An 18,904-nucleotide genomic window follows, 5' to 3' on the forward strand; every position below is an offset into this window, starting at 1 on the left:
ATTTCGAACAGCCCTTCACACTTGTTGCCTTTTAAATTTTCGATTATGGTCAGGAATTTTTCGAGTTCATCGTGAGAGTTTCCCTAGTTTGTTCATTTATTTTTGTAGTTCAATCACGACTTTTTATTGGTTAAAATTTCCATATAACACTATCTTCCTACGCATAACAACATCATCCTCATATAGTAGGATTTGATAAATTGAGGTACTAGGAAGATCTTTAGAAAGTAATACGAGGAGTGGCACAGAGATGGAACTTCAAGGTACTCAGCTCTTCTGAATAAACCGGCTAAACGACTCCGAACAAAACTCGACAGCCTCTGATCTCTCTACTAAGTAATACCTTAACCATCCTATTAACTACCCACTGGTAACGGAATTTTGACTTCAGACAAAATTCGATTACCTGCGCGATCCAACATCTTGGAAAAATACAAGAAGTATATGATCATCGGATAGATAACTTACACTGACATAGATTATAGGATCAGGTCATTCGATAGGATTAAATTGGATGATCTGCCTTCAAGAAAACAATGTTCAGAATAAGAGTACATGATTCTGTTGTCTGAGAACAAACATATATCAAAATCTTTGTATAAGCAAACAAAACCAATAATTCCAATGCTATAACTCCTTTGAAATCGTCTCATCACAAATAGTTCAAAGTGGCTATTTATACAGTACCTGCACCATTGTTCACCGCTCAAAATATGTTTACGAAATCACTGGATTGTCTGGGTCTCCTGACCATGATAAATAGGTACGTAACCAGATGCAACATCGAGATGCATGGTTCGAATTATACACCCCACCTACAAATTAATTTGGTTACGTATTCATGGTAGTATAGATCATCTGAACATCCCGAACCTATGTCTGCGAAACTTTGGGTTGTTTCCACAATTGCAAAGTGAAGGGCGAGCTGTTAGCTAGTGAATGATCCATCAATGCGAACCCAGAAACATTCGTTTGTTCAGAGCTGAAGCTTTCAATTGTGTGCAGTTGAAGATTTTCGTTGAATGAAGCTGAAGTGTAAGTTAGGAGTGAACTAAAATATACGGATGAATATATATGGAACTACAATAGCAGTCGTTTGACTAAATTCATTTGTCTCCAGTTTGTAATTGTGGTAATATTCACATTCATTAGATATAATGTGGGGTTTCTTTTCATCAACATCAGTCGAGCTTAGAAATTATCTTACTGAAAATCATGTGCAATAGTCAGAATGTGAAGGTTTGCAGTACGGAATTCCACTACCATTACAATGTCCTACGTTTTTCACATATTTTTGTCCTAAAATTTTGCTGTACCAGTGTTACGAATAGGACATATTCTCGCCAAAACACGTAAAATAGTACGCTAAAGTCTTATCTTATAGCACACACTTTGGATAAATTTAATATCCCTTTCAGAACCCCATTTACCAACGTGCACAAAATTAGTTGCTTTCAAGTCCATTAAGTCATGGAAATGAAGATGGCCTCACCAATCTTTAGGATGTATTATTATGAACTTAGAGTTTCTTGTATTCCTAGTGTGCAAACATAGCCCACATACTTAACTTTTCATTATGAATCGCGAAATGTAACGTACTTCATGACAACCATGACATCCACTGAATAAGACTGTCACACTGCACTAACTTTTCAGCATAGTGTGAGTAGAGAAACGAAGGAGAGTTATTAATATAGAGGGACTCTGTAACTTTGAAATAATCAGGTCCATCTTGCTACAAGAGTATTGAAGACGTTCGGCTGATTAAAACCCTTATATTGAATATTAATAATTTCACTGATTTTTCGAATGTTTTCGTTTTACTCAACTTATGAACTTGTTCGTTTATATCATTATTTTCAGGCATTTTGGCTTCTCTTTGTCTTTGGTTTGGTATTTGAGAGATTGTGCCCCGGGAACCTGCGAAATTGTAGGTTTGTGTTGTAATAATCGTAATTATTATTAGAACAACATATGAGTCGACTATTTGTAAATTGCGAATAAGCTTTGGTGCCTAAATTGGAGCTTGGTTCTATTGTTATTTGTGTTCTTAGGTTGCAAATAGATCGACGTACCGTACTTCAATAACAGAAGAGATCAAAAACTTGAACGTCAAAAAATCTCTCGTTCTGTTTTCAAGTAGGATTTCACAGGTGGACCATTCTCGAATTCGCAGTCAGAGAGACTTGGGTGATATATCTACAAATGTGACCAATGAAATAAGATTAATTATAGGCATTGATCGGTATGACAAGATGGAACACCTATGTTTAGAATCAGGGAGTTGGACAGGTGAGAGAGGTTACGTCCGGATTCATCAAACTTAAAATTGATGTATTTGAATTCCCTGATTTACAAGGAGGCATTTGTCAATTTCGGTTGTAACAAAAGATATGTGATAACAGTAAGTCTAGAAGGAAACTGATAAACAACAGCCGATATGTGGAAAACTAACCAGTAAGTAGGAAAATATATTATATTAAATATCAAACTTGTTCCAGAAATGAGATGTTGGATTGCAGAATAACGAAACCAAAACCAAAAATTAGAATATACGACTTCATGGACTTCGAAGGTATAATTAAACGTATAAATAGAAATTAGACAACATGATACTATTTCAGCAAGTTCGGTAACCGTGTATCGTCTACTAGTTTCGTCTTCTGAAATTATTGTGATCACCGACAAGTCCTGACATCATGTAACTTGTCAGCTTTGTAGCGGTAAATAATTCCCCCGAAATCAATAGCTCTGTAAGTGTTCGACATTGGATGCTGACCATATTAGTTTGGATGAACTCACCCAGCTGATAGCACTCGGTCATGCATCCGTACTCGATCACGAGTAGGAACGCCACTCTCAACTTCTCCTGCGATCGCTAGCCAGTTTGGTTCAGTCACTTCTCGATATATTGATAACCTATCAAATATATCCTCGAACCTCCTTGCTTCTGACTTTTGATTTCACTGGGTGAGTACGATTCAATTATAGGTGTTACTGGCCAGTGTTGTCGAACTGCAATACATGTGGCTTCTTCAGTCTGATACAGGTCTCAAGAGTTGATTACATGGAGTGAAACTTGTGTGCCACAGATGTTTTACTTGTTCTTCGCTTTTAAACTCGCACTCCATGTTCTCTCAGTTACCCTTATCTTGTGGAGGAAAAAAAGACATATTGGTTCCGAAAACACTTTTCAGTATTTTGTACATCAAAATTAGAGCACCTTTTAACTAGGACGGAGTAAATAGATCTAACTTCTTTGGTTGCTCTTCATCAGGTAACCATCAGAATTGTGGCATCGCACGAATAGCTGGCCTTCGTACTTCTGCATGGCATCCTAATCACATTGTTACCAGGTTTTTTTTTATCCTGGACGCATTTTCAAGTATGTATATGAGATTATGTATTCCGTAGTGAACATACTTATACCCAAATTCCTAAATGCCTGTTTCGAAATTCGAAGAGTTCTGAGCCTTTTGACTGCAACCACACGAAAGTGAACCATGGTCTTAGGATCGTAGTTCCTTGTTTCTTCTAGATCATTGTGAGACAAGACTGCAGGCACCGATGCCTTTACAATCTTGTAACTATTTGCCTTTATATCTCCAGTATGCTTGTAGAAACATTTTGTCGCGTCGATAGGCATCGACTACATTTTGGACTGGTTAACTAGAACGTCTAATTCAGCTTTAAGTGAACATGCATTTTCATCTGTTATTTCTCGAAAAAATTTTGGCGTCATCAGAATATAAAGAATCGGAGACCTAATAATCTTCGCTGAAAATTACAACCGTAGTATCAAACACTCATTCAGTGGATGAAAGGAAAAGTGATCGAAATTACGGAGAGGACAAACCCATTGAACACTTTAAAACACTGCGGACACATTGCTGTTCAAAATCGGGGTCACATGGGTTTAGGTTGTTGATTGGCTCACGTCATGGTCGCTCTTTTGTCCATCGGCCTGTGGTGAAGCAGCTAGATTATCTACAAAGTTCTATTACTGTCATGCCGATGGAGTAAGTATTTTTTATTTATAGCTAATACACTTACTATCTGCACTTATAACAGACACATTTGAGCGTTCAGCGTCTGATAAAAAATTTAGGTTGAACTTAGCACGTGTTTTATTTCAGATACACTGATCAGTCCACACAGTTTCAAATGGTTGTAAACAGAATCAAGTAATATCATTATGGTGATTTTCGAAGATTAGTATTTTCACATTTGAATTCACGAGTTGATCTAAGCTAAACTGCCATTCAATAACTTCGCTTGACTGGCTCCCGTATTTCTTTTGGTAGTGGATCAGTGATGACTGTTAAATATATGAATACAACCCAATATAAAAGTGTTAGTAAATAACCCCGTAGAAAATATCGGCTTTTCTCAGGTGTTTTACGGCGTTACTTGGACCACTTTAAACGTTAGGGAATTCTAAGTAATGTGCATGCTTAAAATTCAACTAATGCTTAGCTCCTACATTGTTATTAGGACTGAACCTAAGTGTGTTCCAAAAAGTTGCCTTCAGTGTCCTTAAGGTTATAAGTCATTATTAAGTCGCGTTTAAGCTTCCTATATCCCGACCCGTATGACTTCAGTTCTTTCAGTCGCTGATTCCAGGATATAAACTTGAGACCACGAACTGCTTCTGTGATTCGTCTCCGGACTTGTTTTCAGTGCATTGTTTTTATCCTCTTTACATTAATAAGAATGACTGTTCACATACTTAATGAAGTGTGGAAGTCCCTACCGTCAAACTAATCAAAAATGCATTTCGTAGTTACCTGTATTATGTTGACTCAAGAGATAATTTCATCACACCTGACATGTTTTGCATCACAGAGGATCAGTGCGTATAAATATTTCTTCACTAATGACAATAACTTCAAACTGTGTTTTCCTCATCGTGCTGCACACAGACCAGTTTACACTCTTCAGAATTCGAAGTTGATCCGTTGTTCAGCTTTGAAATCGAGTTTGCGTTAACCTACCCTTCTGGGTATATACTTCTGTCTGAAGTTTTAAATCGCCAGAAGGAAGTACTTCAGAGGGTTGTTCATGTAAATTAACAGGACAGAACCCCTAACACCTAATCTCACTAGGATATTCTACAACTCTAAAATTAGTAGGAATTGTTTTTGTCCAGCTATTCGTCGCTTCCATCAGACCTTTCGATTCAACGGCAGTCCTTTCTGAAACCATGCAGTTGATCTGTAAAAAGTTCTTTTTAAAGTAGATAATTACTTGGCCATTATGGATCAAAGATCCCATAACTTCAGTGAGTGCTGGGAAATGTCATTTTTCTTTGTATCTTGTAGTTTATGATGCACCAGTACAAACTAGAATAACTTCATAGATTCCTACTAAACTATTACCTAGGCTGTTCTTGGTTTGAGTTGCAGGTTAGCTCTGGTGCGTCAATTTCATTGGTTGTTGGGTCATTAGGACCTAACACTTGGGCGACACTGCGTCTGGCTTATCGAAAGGAAAACACATGATTAAACAAGCCTTTTGGGCTAAAGGTAGACCTGTCAATTAGCTTAACATGGTACTTGTGTCTCTCTTCCCTTACTGTATATTTAGTTCGTTCCCACGAGGATCAAATAAGAATAAGATATTGAGGTAAGGAAACCTCGTTGATAAAATTTCTAGTAGTCACTTTATTTTTTGTGACACACCCTTACCATTATACTCACACCGTAAATATCTTAACCCAACATTGCCTACGTTGACGCGTAGTCGGCTGAATTAGAAATAGATAGGAAGTAAACTATTAGGTGAATCAAGACAAGATATCAGTCCACTAAGTTATTGACTATTCAACTAATTCTCGTTAATAGGCACAGACTACTTGGTCGAGGTCCAAACGATAACTAGTTGGAAATTAGGTGAAATGGCTCAGAATCAGTCACAGTAGAGTAAATGCATTCTGTCTTTATCTCCCACCAGGCTTTGAACTTCAGTATTATTTCGTACTTCGTATTCCTCATACTCTTCCCTCGTTTTCAAACTGTATTACCCAATGTTTAGCCTCTCTCTTTATCATTGATACTGCAATTATTTCAACTCTTGGTATTCATTTCGTTAATTTAACCTTGCCTCAACGGTTTTGTATGACAACTCGTGATGCACATCTGTTTCCGACTGCATGTTAATCATGACTGACTGGAATTACTCAAGCCGATAATCCATTTCTTTAGAGATTTTATATGTTTTAATTTTATGCATTTTTTGTCACTTGTCAACCACTTTGTATATTGAGCTTAACATATATAAGATCAAAGAGAGATACCCTGTTAGCTTCATGTTATCCATACTTATTAACCTTACAGATGGCTAATGTTGTAAATAAACATGCTCACAAATTCACTGCTTCATCAAGCCACATACAACACTTATACAGTGCATTGGTCAGCCTTATTTTACTGAGTTAATGGTAGATCAACGTTACGTGGTTTAGTATCACTCAGTCACGCAACTTGGAACCTGGGACATGTGTACATCGATCCAAGTTGCCTTATACCATTAGTACAACAAGACGAAATTATTAGGACAAATTCCAGAACAGTCAGTGTGTTAACTATACTAGTCTGCAGTTGGGGTCCGCGTGACTATCATAACCAATGGTTGGAGACTCTAGGTGACATGGCTCAGAATCGATCACAATGGCGTAGGTGTATACACCCTTTATCTTCCCTTAAACCTTAAGATTAAAATTGCTTCATAACGTTCTTCCTTCCTATACTATATCCTTATATACAACCTTTTATATACTACCACCACTAAATTAACTATTTCTATGAATCCGGTGTTCATCTTGTTGTTCTAACGAGGTATGGCAACTTGGACCGATGCATATATGTGCCTGGTCCTACGTTGTAGCTGACTGACTGACAAACATCAACCCACCAAGGCTAATGAGACTTCCAAGATAAATCAAGTGATCATCTCTTTCAACCACTTCACTCCCTATTAGAAGTTGAAGCGTTAACCTAGACCAACCTTGAAACAATATTTTGCATTTAGATAAAGGTAAATATCCCAAACATACCAGCTTTGTTGCTTAATTGTATTTTCAGCGTCTTCACCAAGCAAACATCATCTGCATATTCTAAGTCAATAAAAGCATCCCTTGGTAGGATATCGACTTCTGATAAATCAGATGATAGTTGTCTCTAAAAGAATGTCCGTGGCGAAGATAAAAATGAGGAAAGTAGACAACTCTGACTAACACAAACTTATCAACTCCGATGGCAGCTCTTAGTATTCTCTGACAATCAGTAATGTTTAAGTAAGGAACCTGTACATGGTTAATATACTTGGCAGACCCTTCAGTGACACACGAAACTTGTCAGTCTGCCCAGTCCAACGACACCTTTTAGTCTAGAAATACAACCATGGTTGGTAGTTGGCAGGCATGTATGTGTTTAAGGACCTGGTGAATGGCTAATATTTCGCCTATAGATTTACGTCCAGGTCTGAAACCAGCCTGATTTTCCCGAGTACACTCTTCATTACCTGTAGTTAAGCGTTGGATGATCATTGAGGCTGAAAATTTGGATTCTATATTAACGAAAATAGTTTCTCCATGGTTATCACGAGGACTTTCGTGCTTTCTTATAAACTATAACAACCAGAGATCACAACCAGTTAGATGAGATTACGTCTAGTCCTTAAACTCTAGCTAGTATCTCAATCTAACAGCTAAAACGACTACAATCCTTGAAGATCTCAGGGTTTAATCTATTAGGGCTTGTTGCTCTCCGTTCTAAATCAGCACATGGTATTTTGTACTTCATTAATGTTCGGGGTGCATCCTATTTAGGTTACTTGATAATAGTAAGTAACTGAAGGGTAATTGGAGAGCAGTTCAACTGCTCTTCAGTGTTCCGCCTGTCGTTCCATTCTACTGTGCTGATAGGGGATCATGGTCTCATCCTTTTCATAAGTAGTCTTAAACTTTTAGTGGCTGTTACTCTGATGTCTAAAAAGTTGTCTACTGTTACCTATTGCCACCACTTTTTCCAATGCTTTTGCCCTAGCTGCTTACGATCATTGTGTAGACTTTTTTAGATGTACGTTCAAGTTTAATTTTCCCCTCATCATATTCGTACTGACTGGATGAGTTTCCAAGCATCAGTTCAGTAGAAGCTACTAAAATCCACTAATTTTCCCTTAGACCCCAAATGCCCTGGTACGGCCGAGAGTGGAGAAAGTCCGCTCTCCCTCTCGAAATGCTCTCACATGGCCAGCGAATATATAGCCTCTGCCAGGGAAGTCCTAATCACTGCCTTCTCGTGTCGGGGGTGTTGTTTACGAAAGTGAGAGGACGAAAAGCGAATGTCCGGCGCTTTAACCGGGTTGGTGGACACGGTGCGTTCACCTAGAGGAGTTGGAAAACCCTGATTCCAAACCAATGGTGCACATGGGCTCCAGTATCCTAATGGAACAAATGGCGTATGAACCAATCGTTGGTCACCGGCTACCATGGGACTGCATCTCCTCACGATGCTCCACTGCCTTGTGGGTTAGACCTTTAGGTCAAAGGCTCCGGGTGTGGGCCCCTAAGAAAACCACCTGCTTCAGTTCGGGCACGTGGGCAGTATCACAGCCCTCACACAAATCGAATGAGATTTGTATGGCGCATATGTATCTGATGCTTCCTTGTACCAATATTTATGTGTTTAAATAAATAAATAAAATTTTCCCTAGCATTTTGTTTGTAGTCACTCGTGGATATCATTACCATTTTCGCAACTGTTCGAGTATCATGTCAACCCTATTATTGGGTTACCTGAGAAGAAAACTGGGTTAGGGGAGTGTTTATGAAGATTTGGGAACGTAACCTCAAAGACAGGCATGATTACTTGTAACCGGTCAAAAATGGCGTTTCTGTGAGAATTTTGTAATGTGTTAGCTCCGTGCTTCAAAAGGCCTTACATCTGGAGATTGAAATCTGTGTTACTCGGTCTTACTCTTTTCCTTTCGCCCTGAAGATCACAAGCTGGAGCTTGGTTTGTGCTGCAGTTTGTTGATTTTCCCAATGTGTCCTATCCACCCCTAGCGTTTTTTTCCTATTTCTCTTCATCTGGAAGCTGGTTCGTTCAGTTCTTCACTAATCTATGTGAATTTCCCCATAATTACCCTTCAGCTTATTTTCTCTCATTTTATTTATTAATTTATTTGTTTTAGAGATTCAAGTTTTGAAGATGAATCTGGTGATGAACATGATGGTTATGATCCTGTTCGTAGTCGGATAGTGGATAATCAAAATGTAGCATATAAACCTAGATATGTTCCTTCTGAAGCTGATGAAGTAAGTTACAAATATTCCAAATGATCATTCTTAGAATTCGGGCTCTGACGATCTAAGTGACGATCTGGAAGATCACTTATCTTATTCTCATAATCCTCCACGTTCTCCAGTTGATTCTCCGAGTGAGCATTCGATCGTTAAGTCTGAACAAAATCATTTTTCGGGGAATCTGGATTACGATAGGGAATATCACGTTGAACCTGTTGTGGATGTCACTACCCCAGGTTATGCCCCAAGTCAAGCTTTAACTCCCGAATCCAGCCCTGCCTTGAGTTATTCCGGAAGTGAACATGCATCAGATGTAGATCTAACTAGGAAGACTGATCCAGATATACCTAGTAAAGTGCATGAAGAAGATGAAGTTGAACATGAGAGCAACAGTGACTCAGAGTCTGTAAGCGATAAAGACCAGGAAGAGTTTCATCAACAAGAAGCCGATAAAACTCAAGTGAATTCTGTAGAGAAATATCCCACAACCAAGCATAATTCCCCTATCGAGTCACTCCAGTATAATGATTTCCCTGACATTTTTGAAGATCATGATGATGATCAAGAACAAGGTAAATTAAATGAAGACTTCGAAGGTTTTGAGAGAGATGAACAACCAGAATCTCAAGTAGATGGCATCATAGCAGATATATTTGGCGAAAGTGATGCAGAAGAAGAATTTGAGGGCTTCGCCGAAAATGAACTTGACAAAGGTATTGAAGAGGAGGTTGAAATTCAAACATCTAGTGAGTTAGTAACAAAAAAAGGTCCCCTTACGACAGCTGGAGAAAACGAAGATGATGAAGAGTCTGAACACGATAATGAGTTTGTTTCCGACTTCGACCGGATAATGGAAAAAAAGAAAGAAGAATCACGACGAAGGCGTAGACGTAATAGGGATATTGAGTTCCTTAATGATAGTGATGATTTGATTGTTGAAACTATTTCTCGAATGAAAAGTGCTGCCGATGAAGATAGACAGTTACTTACAGCTAGTCGACCAGCGACTAAGAAACTGAACATGCTCAAAGAAGTACTAGCTATTCTTAGGCGAGCTGACCTGAAATCCGCCTTAATAGAAAATGGGATGCTTTCTGCTATAACTGAGTGGCTGTCCCCTTTACCTGGCCATACACTCCCGAATCTCGTTATTCGTGACTCTATGTTGACTAGTCTCAGTGAGTTTCAGTCATTGTCGTCTGAAGTTCTTCAAGAATCCGGCATCGGAAAAGCCTTGATGTATTTGTATAAACACCCGAGAGAAACTCGAGAAAACAAGGATCGAGCTGGAAGACTTATCAGTGAGTAGTTTTGTTGAAAGTTCATTACTATCTTAAACTCCATTTAAGTATCTGCAGTTGCGTTGAGTCACAGCAACAGTATATACTACTCATTATACAAATCTGAATGGCTTTTTTTTATGTGTAATATCCTTTTGCTCGTGTTTTGACAATGTCGCTCAAACCATTCAACCACACCTAATGAAATGTCCGTTCAATAAGAGCTAAACGTTTTCTGACCAGGCTAAAGATTCACAAAATTAGTGCAACATATTCATGGCCTGATAAATAGAATGAAACCAGTTACTTATTAGTCCTATTTCCAACAACCAGACTGCGGGTTTTTATCTTGTTCGAACAACAAGGTAGTATGACCTTTACAAAAACACTAATTCCAAACGCCAGTACGCAATTGTTTGTTTGATCACATTACATTTTCCCGGTAATGAATGTGAGGATATCTGTTAAGATATTATTATTATTATTATTATTACTTATATGCTTGATATTCAACAAAACTTGTGCAACTGTGAGACATCGGTATGTTAACAAATGAAAATAAAGTTCACAAAATTAATAATGATTGATTACTTCTGCCTGCTGTGAAAACCTTACGAGAAGAATACTTTTCATTGGAAAACAGCCTTTGCACCAAGTGTAGTCAGTGGCATGGACATCATGGTCAGTCATTACTTAGTAGCGAAACGTCACGAAGGGAGGATAAATGTAGCACTGGTTTGTACTTAATGTCATGTGGTTTTTGCAGACTAATCATGATGCTTCCCTTATTGTTGATCTTTGAACTTTGTTTCATATTTCTATGTGTATGATCTGGTGCTTCATTGTAGATGAATGGCTCCGACCCATATTCAACTTGACTAGTGACTATCGAACTCTCACTAAAGAAGAACGTAAACAGCTGGATTATGAACATTTACCTAAGCGGAGAAATATCGAGTAAGTTCTATTTCCATGGTCACATTGTTGAGTGTGCCTTATATATATATATATATTGAGAACCGAATGTGTAAACTTCTACCTCGTAAGTAAGTACCATAACATAAAGTTTTAAAAGTAACAGAACAGTGCGTGATATAGAATTTAAACCCTTTGTTCACTGTATCTTGATGTCAATACTACTTAGATTAATTTATAATTATATAGTACAGAAATACTGACTGCTGTATATACATCTTGACCCTGTTATTAGCAAATGAGATGTCTTTTTATTTTCAGATTTATGATGGAAATCCACATGTTAAATGTAGAATTTATTTGATAGTTGATAATATTCTTCTTGGTTGGTATTCCAAAACATTCACTTGTCTCATCTAAGATATATTTTGACGATAAAATAATGTAGTTATAAAGTGTTGTCTTTCTGTATTATAATTTTATAAAAACAATTTATCGGGTCCTGTTTTATTCAGTAACTAAAAACGTCAAATAAATGATCAAAACAGTATTGTCATTCATAGTGTGTCTAGTAAGTTGACACACTAATGATAAAAATGTTCACTATTCAGATGTCATGCAGATTCTGATACTTATGTTACGAACTGAAGATTATGTAGAATAATCTTATTTATGAATTTTGTCAACATCTAGTTTTCTCGTAGCATAAAGTTTAAAAAATGAAGTTTGATATTGCTATCATAAGACGACACATGGTCTTCAGAATAATGAATTCATTAAATTTCAAAGCTATTCAGTGAAATACTTTGAGAATTTCGTAATTTTCAACGTACAAAAGCATGCTTATCTTGTCTATCTCTGTATCTAATTTCTTCACAAGGGTATTATAAATCGGCCATGTATTTTGTATTTTTTTATCTGGTTAGTCAGTCAGTCATGAGCAAAGTAAAACCTGTTTATCTACTGTTAGATTAACTATAAATGAATTTATATTGACACAGATGTATGGTAACGGACTGAGGTTTAATTTTTCATATCATTTGTATAAAGAACTTCACACTACCAGAATAATCAATTTAATATCAGAGTTCAATGATTGAGATTAGTAATGTATGGGAAATTTACTTTCAATACTACTAATACATCAGTTGTCTGTATTAAATTCCATATAATTATCCGTACTGAGTATATTTCATTTTCTCCTTACTTTTGTTAATGGTTACTCTACTAACACCGTCATACATGGTTGATTATTTTATTACTATATCTGGCATTTATTTTATAAGATACCATAAGATATCCAAATAAAACCGTTTTGTATTACGACTAAGTATCGAATATGTATAATATAAATATATCCCTACCAGAATTACAAGTGACTATGAACAAATTTCACTTAATTATAGAATGTTTAATTAATAGTTGTTTTTTATCTGGATTTAAAATCAATCTAATCAGTAAACTGATTAAACATGAATTATTCAGAATTTAGGTTCCCAGTATATCAGCATTGATTTTTGAGAAGATATTCCTCAAAAGCTTAGAACTATAGTTGTACTGATCGCTTGTTCTATCGTTGGTTAGGATGGAAGAATGATTATTTCGTTACACCAAGTTTTCGATAAAAATGAATTTTAATTTTATATATTATCTTTATGTAAAACGTTAAATAGTCTAGAATATTAAACTTCACTTGTCTTACTTAATTACAGCAACGAAGCCTACAACCATCGTGACATTAACCGTGAATTGGATGGTGAAGCCAAAGGGTAAGAAGAATTCTTCATTAGTAATGTTGGTATTATCATTCCTCTACCATTACATTTTACCTTCACTCAATTATATTTCAAATGAGTTCTAAAACTGTAAAGATCACTGCTAGTTTTTCTGATTTTGACTTAATCTATTTCTCCTCTTACGCAGTAGCAAAAATTACTTATATTGTTGGTAAGCAGCACTATTCAGTTAGCTTGTGAAATCAATCTTAATTGACATCATATTGACTCGTAATTATTGATTAACTAAGTAATCTTGTATGTTCATTATGTTCTTTCATTCATCAGTGTGGTTATCATGATAGTCTTGGCGGATAATCGTCTACAATCTTTACATCGTTGCCCCCGAATGCCCTGGTACGGCCGAGAGTGGAGAAAGTCCGCTCTCCCTCTCGAAATGCTCTCACATGGCCAGCGAATATATAGCCTCTGCCAGGGAAGTCCTAATCACTGCCTTCTCGTGTCGGGGGTGTTGTTTACGAAAGTGAGAGGACGAAAAGCGAATGTCCGGCGCTTTAACCGGGTTGGTGGACACGGTGCGTTCACCTAGAGGAGTTGGAAAACCCTGATTCCAAACCAATGGTGCACATGGGCTCCAGTATCCTAATGGAACAAATGGCGTATGAACCAATCGTTGGTCACCGGCTACCATGGGACTGCATCTCCTCACGATGCTCCACTGCCTTGTGGGTTAGACCTTTAGGTCAAAGGCTCCGGGTGTGGGCCCCTAAGAAAACCACCTGCTTCAGTTCGGGCACGTGGGCAGTATCACAGCCCTCACACAAATCGAATGAGATTTGTATGGCGCATATGTATCTGATGCTTCCTTGTACCAATATTTATGTGTTTAAATAAATAATAAATAAATAACATCGTTCAGATAAGCGAATGCTAAAAAGCTCCAAAATTTGTTATGAGTAGGAACATAACACCCAACTTACCATGTATTCATTACTGTTCTGTTCAAAAATTAAATTGCACTACGTTTAGATATTAATCAGGGTAAATAAGACCAATAATGCTTAAAGTATTTGTCAAAATAATATAAAACAAGTAAATCAAAAGAAATACACTGGCGTATCAAGTAGAAAAATAACTGAATGGTGTAAATACTACTCAGTTATAGCGAGTATTTTAATACAATACAAAGACGGAATTAAGGCATCATGTAAAATTGGTGACTCAGATACACTACAACAGAAATAACAATTAGTCTCTTTACATCTTCGCCGTTCATTATTTAAAGCATGTAACCAAACCTAAGGAATTGACTGGTAAAAACTGAATACTTTTAATTTCACTGACCAATTTACAGTCCAAGTCTAAAATCAAAATGTTATTTAAGCTTCACATACTTTCAATGGCTTTTTGATTGTATCATAGCGTTCTTTAGTTATTCACCATCGCCTAAAAGTATAACTGTATATTTACCAGTCACGCTCTAATTCTTTTGCTTTCACCGTATCTAATGCTGTAGTTCAGTTGCTTTAATAGTTAAAGGGAAGTTGATGTCTCCGTTTCACCTACTTCAATTTGGGCAGCTTGGTGGTATCACTAGCCTTCACACAAAATATGACTCAAAATTGAGTGTATGAATTTGTACTTCTTAAATGAGTGACATCACCATATCTGGTGTACGTTGTGTTGGAAGTAAAATGATGGATGATCCGGGTCTATCAAGAAGAAAAACAATATAGAGTAGTACTAATAAAGAATTCCCAAATAGAAGTGAAAGGAGAAACATCCCATGACTACAACTAATCAATAATTTGAAACGTATTACACATAGATAGAAAGCGTGAAAATAAATTGTTGATATATGCAACAAAAAGGGAATGGGGTTTCATCTCATAGGTCATTTGGCTAACTTGTCCAAGGATTCAGAAAACCTGATGAATGATCTGAAGATTTGCTCTTTATAGTGAGTACTAGAATCAAAATCGAATCTTCCGTGATTGTACTTAGTAACTTTAGTTATACAAGGACCTTGTATACTTGATTTATAATATACACATATAAGATCTCTTTACTCCATTCATAATTTTGGTATCAACTTTGGGGATTTGTGAAGATTGTAGTATTTTCAAAGTTGAATTCACGAATTAATCTAAGCTAGACCATCATTGAAAACCTAGAAGCTTTGAACGTCCGTTTCGTCCCAATATGGAACCCCTCAGCAGTTCGCATCCACGATCTCGCACGCAGGACTTAAACCCAGTACTATTGGTCTTGGTGACCAGTAGATTCCAATCTTTGTCGGGTGTGAGACAGTGATCCACCTCGGACAATGGATGAAGGGTTGCACAAGATCATGGATCGGTCGAAGTTAGACATTAACACTGGTTCAGTGGTCTAGAGGTTATGCGTGTGTGCGAGAGACCGAAGGTCCTTAGTTCTAGTCCCGCGCGTAAGATCGTGGATGCACACTGCTGAAAATTTCCATACTAGGACGAAACGGCCTTCGAGTGCTTCCAGGTTTTTAATAATAGTCTAACATTGGTCTATTTATTATCTCAATTAAAACTCAACAATCTCCACCACCCTATACTGATAAAGAAAGATCTATTTGATGAATCAATAATAACCCTCCACAAAGTCTACATTAAACTGACTAAAAAGGCTCTAAACCGGGCTACAACAAAACAATACATCAATAAATTGCTAATTACACATTTCCAGTCCTAGACGTACGGTAAAGAATAATGCAGATAATAATGTTACACTGTATAATCACTCATTTTGATAGCAATAATTATTCGTTGTTTCTTCTGTAGTCTATATTTATTTCTGCTTATGTAGGATACTTTAAAATCCTAAATTAGTTTTATAGAGGTCATATTCGTGAAGAATTCTGACCTCAGTGTTCAATTAATGGTAATTACTATATTTAATTGTTTTACACTTTAGAATATTATCTGTCGAATCGTTATGAGTAGCCTTGTACTTGCCTCGAAATTTTTCGACCTTTTTACTGCCAATCGTCTTGTTTCTTTAATATCTTTAAGACAAACCTTGTTTACGGTGAATATTTCTAATTTATTGTTTTATGATTATAGACTTTTGAGGCCTGGCGATCCTGGATGGGTTAATAGGGCCCGAGTTCCTCAACCGTCAAATAAAGATTATATTGTCCGACCGAAATGGCGTGTTCGAGAGAATGCTACTGGGGATGATAATGACGAAGAAGGAAATGATGATCAGACAGAACAATCTCAATCAATTTCTCGAAAGCACCGAAAATCACGAACATCTGGTTTTGGAGCAACCTCACGAATTGAAAGTCATATTCGAAATTTAAGTAATAGTGCTCGTAAAAGTCATGCCAAAGCTGCTCGTGCAGTTCCAATGAGTATTGAAGGTCGTAATATGTCATTGTGATTAGTATTTAGTGTCGAATGTTCTTATTTTAATTATCAACTTCCTTTAATTATTCCGCATCTTACTGTACAGTATATTTTGTGTTTTTTTTGCTTACTTGTCCCATGGTATGAAAATTTGGGCTAGTTTCCGTTTGTATATTCTATTATGAAATAAGCTGAAAATACCATATTCATTGTTTTTATTTTCAAATATTTTTCCATTATGAACATTGGAAATATAGAGAAATATTGTTTTCTTTACAAAACACTACATATTTCTCATATGAGATTCATGAATTTATTATTTTATGTTGGTGTATATTCAGTTGCAGTGGATACAAAGTGATTGGTCGTTTCTTTTTCATATTTTCAATTTTTTCTGTCGTACAATGAAAGCTTTTGTAGTCATTATCATTGCAAACTTTATTTGTACCTAAAACCTATATATACTATGTAAGAAGGATTGATTAAATCACTAATAATTATAATATCACTTATCACCCTGTCTTCATTACATATAGAAATAAATTAAATCTATTTAGATATGATGGTAAACATTTTGAAGCTAACTTTGATTAAGACAAATTTGTTCTTTAAAGCTTTTGCTCTTATGACATATGGAATAGCTGATCTGTAAATATCATACGATGAACTTATGTAGCTTCTGTCTACGTAAAGGAGCCCAATCAGAGAAAAGATCTTAAAGGATCTCAGTTATAAATGAATAATGACGAATGATTGGAAGTGGTTGTATCAATAAAAAATTGACATTTAAGGTCTTTGTTTTGTGAAATTTCGATTCTTTCTATAACATGGTCTGGATGATTTTACTGGTTAAATCTATACTACTGTTCCACTATTCGGTAAAGGTTTTCTTCATTATAGTTTTAACTTATTGAAACAAGTTTATAAATCATTCTCCACAGTTATAGTTTCTGTTGTCTTGTGATATTGATGTGATGCAAAAAGTACTATTTGTAGTGATGATTGCATATATCTCAGATCTGTGCATCATCAGTCCAAATGTATATTTCTTCTGTCATCCTAATCCAGACGATCATATCAGTTAGATAAATAAAAAACGACATAGGATCTCTCTTAATATTGTATTGTAGCAAATATGTCATCAAGTTATATCCAAAAGTAGCCAGCATATAATCCCTTTTCTTGCAATATGATGAATATATGATAGTATTTTTACTCTTTCGAATCATATCGCGGACTATGCACTTTCGATATGCTTTGATAACTAGTCATCAGTGGGTGTTGTAAGCTCTTCATGCGATGTACCTAAGGTATACAAGGTACAAACAATTCTTTTTGTAAGAACAACAACTATCCCTTATAAGCGAATATGGATAGTGGCTAGTGGTAGAGTGCAGGACGCGCGTTTCGTCCTATTTGGGACTCGTCAGCTGGATGTACCTGCATCTCAGAGTTGGTGTTCATTCCAGTTGATGAGTCCCAAATGCAACGAAACGCGCGTCCTGGACTCCACTACTAGCCGCTATTCATCCTTGCTTATAATGCTTGTGAACTAAGGCTATATCGAGGCAATGCGCACAGTATGCACATATGTCAATAAGAGACTGATCAATCGTAGCCCTAAACATCAATGGGAACATTCAAACAAACAATACCAAGTGAATTTAAACAACAATCCCTGCTGTCCTAAATTTGATTAATGAATCTATATAGCAATAGCACAATGTCTATATAAAAGGTATGTATGTCTATAATTGGTGACAGGGTTACACTATTGAGGATTAGTCATATCGATGTACTTGGATATTTCCAAAGATCCTCACTGCAGCATACTAAATAAAAAATACCTTAAACGTAAACCTTTATACGCTTTTGATATGACGGGATGGGAAGCCAAAATTATGCTTTGAACTCATTATGACTCTTTTTCAACATTAATTCCATTTTTAATTCAATACGACGGTTAGTCACTGTAATATGTCCTACATACAGTATGTTGTTTTGCTCACTATAAATTGCTTTATTTCAGTGTGTTGATTATTCAAGATACAATATTTTTTGTATCAAAGTAACTTGAACTATGCTCAGCATAATATGCAGCATTTGATTTGTCGTAACTCTGGGTATTCTTCATATATGTGATTTCATCCTAAATAATAATCAAAATAGGTATACAATCAATATATAAATGAGTGCATTTCCGACTAGGGTAATCGCTTTTCAGAGTTAATAAATCTTCACTTGTACTAGTCTAAGTGTTCTTGCTTTGCATCATGGAAATTA

At 36.3% G+C, this 18,904-nt stretch overlaps 1 protein-coding gene across 2 annotated transcripts; it reads left to right on the forward strand.

The window, feature by feature from the left end:
• Positions 1–3,892: 3,892 nt before the first annotated feature.
• Positions 3,893–17,135, forward strand: Smp_008500.1 (putative transcription factor IWS1; the record flags this gene model as incomplete). Of its 2 annotated transcripts, XM_018794029.1 has the most annotated exons (6): positions 4,009–4,019; positions 9,196–9,319; positions 9,354–10,608; positions 11,436–11,544; positions 13,215–13,271; positions 16,334–17,135. In XM_018794029.1, 6 exons carry the CDS (start codon positions 4,009–4,011, stop codon positions 16,653–16,655), a joined length of 1,878 nt encoding a protein of 625 aa, XP_018648484.1. In that variant the 3' UTR covers positions 16,656–17,135. The 2 variants fall into 2 exon arrangements, with proteins under 2 accessions (XP_018648483.1, XP_018648484.1); XM_018794030.1 differs by lacking the exons at positions 13,215–13,271; positions 16,334–17,135 and having other exon boundaries at positions 3,893–4,019; positions 11,436–11,570.
• Positions 17,136–18,904: the final 1,769 nt, after the last annotated feature.

This window comes from Schistosoma mansoni, chromosome 1 (assembly GCF_000237925.1).
Source record: "Schistosoma mansoni strain Puerto Rico chromosome 1, complete genome".
Taxonomy (NCBI): domain Eukaryota; kingdom Metazoa; phylum Platyhelminthes; class Trematoda; order Strigeidida; family Schistosomatidae; genus Schistosoma; species Schistosoma mansoni.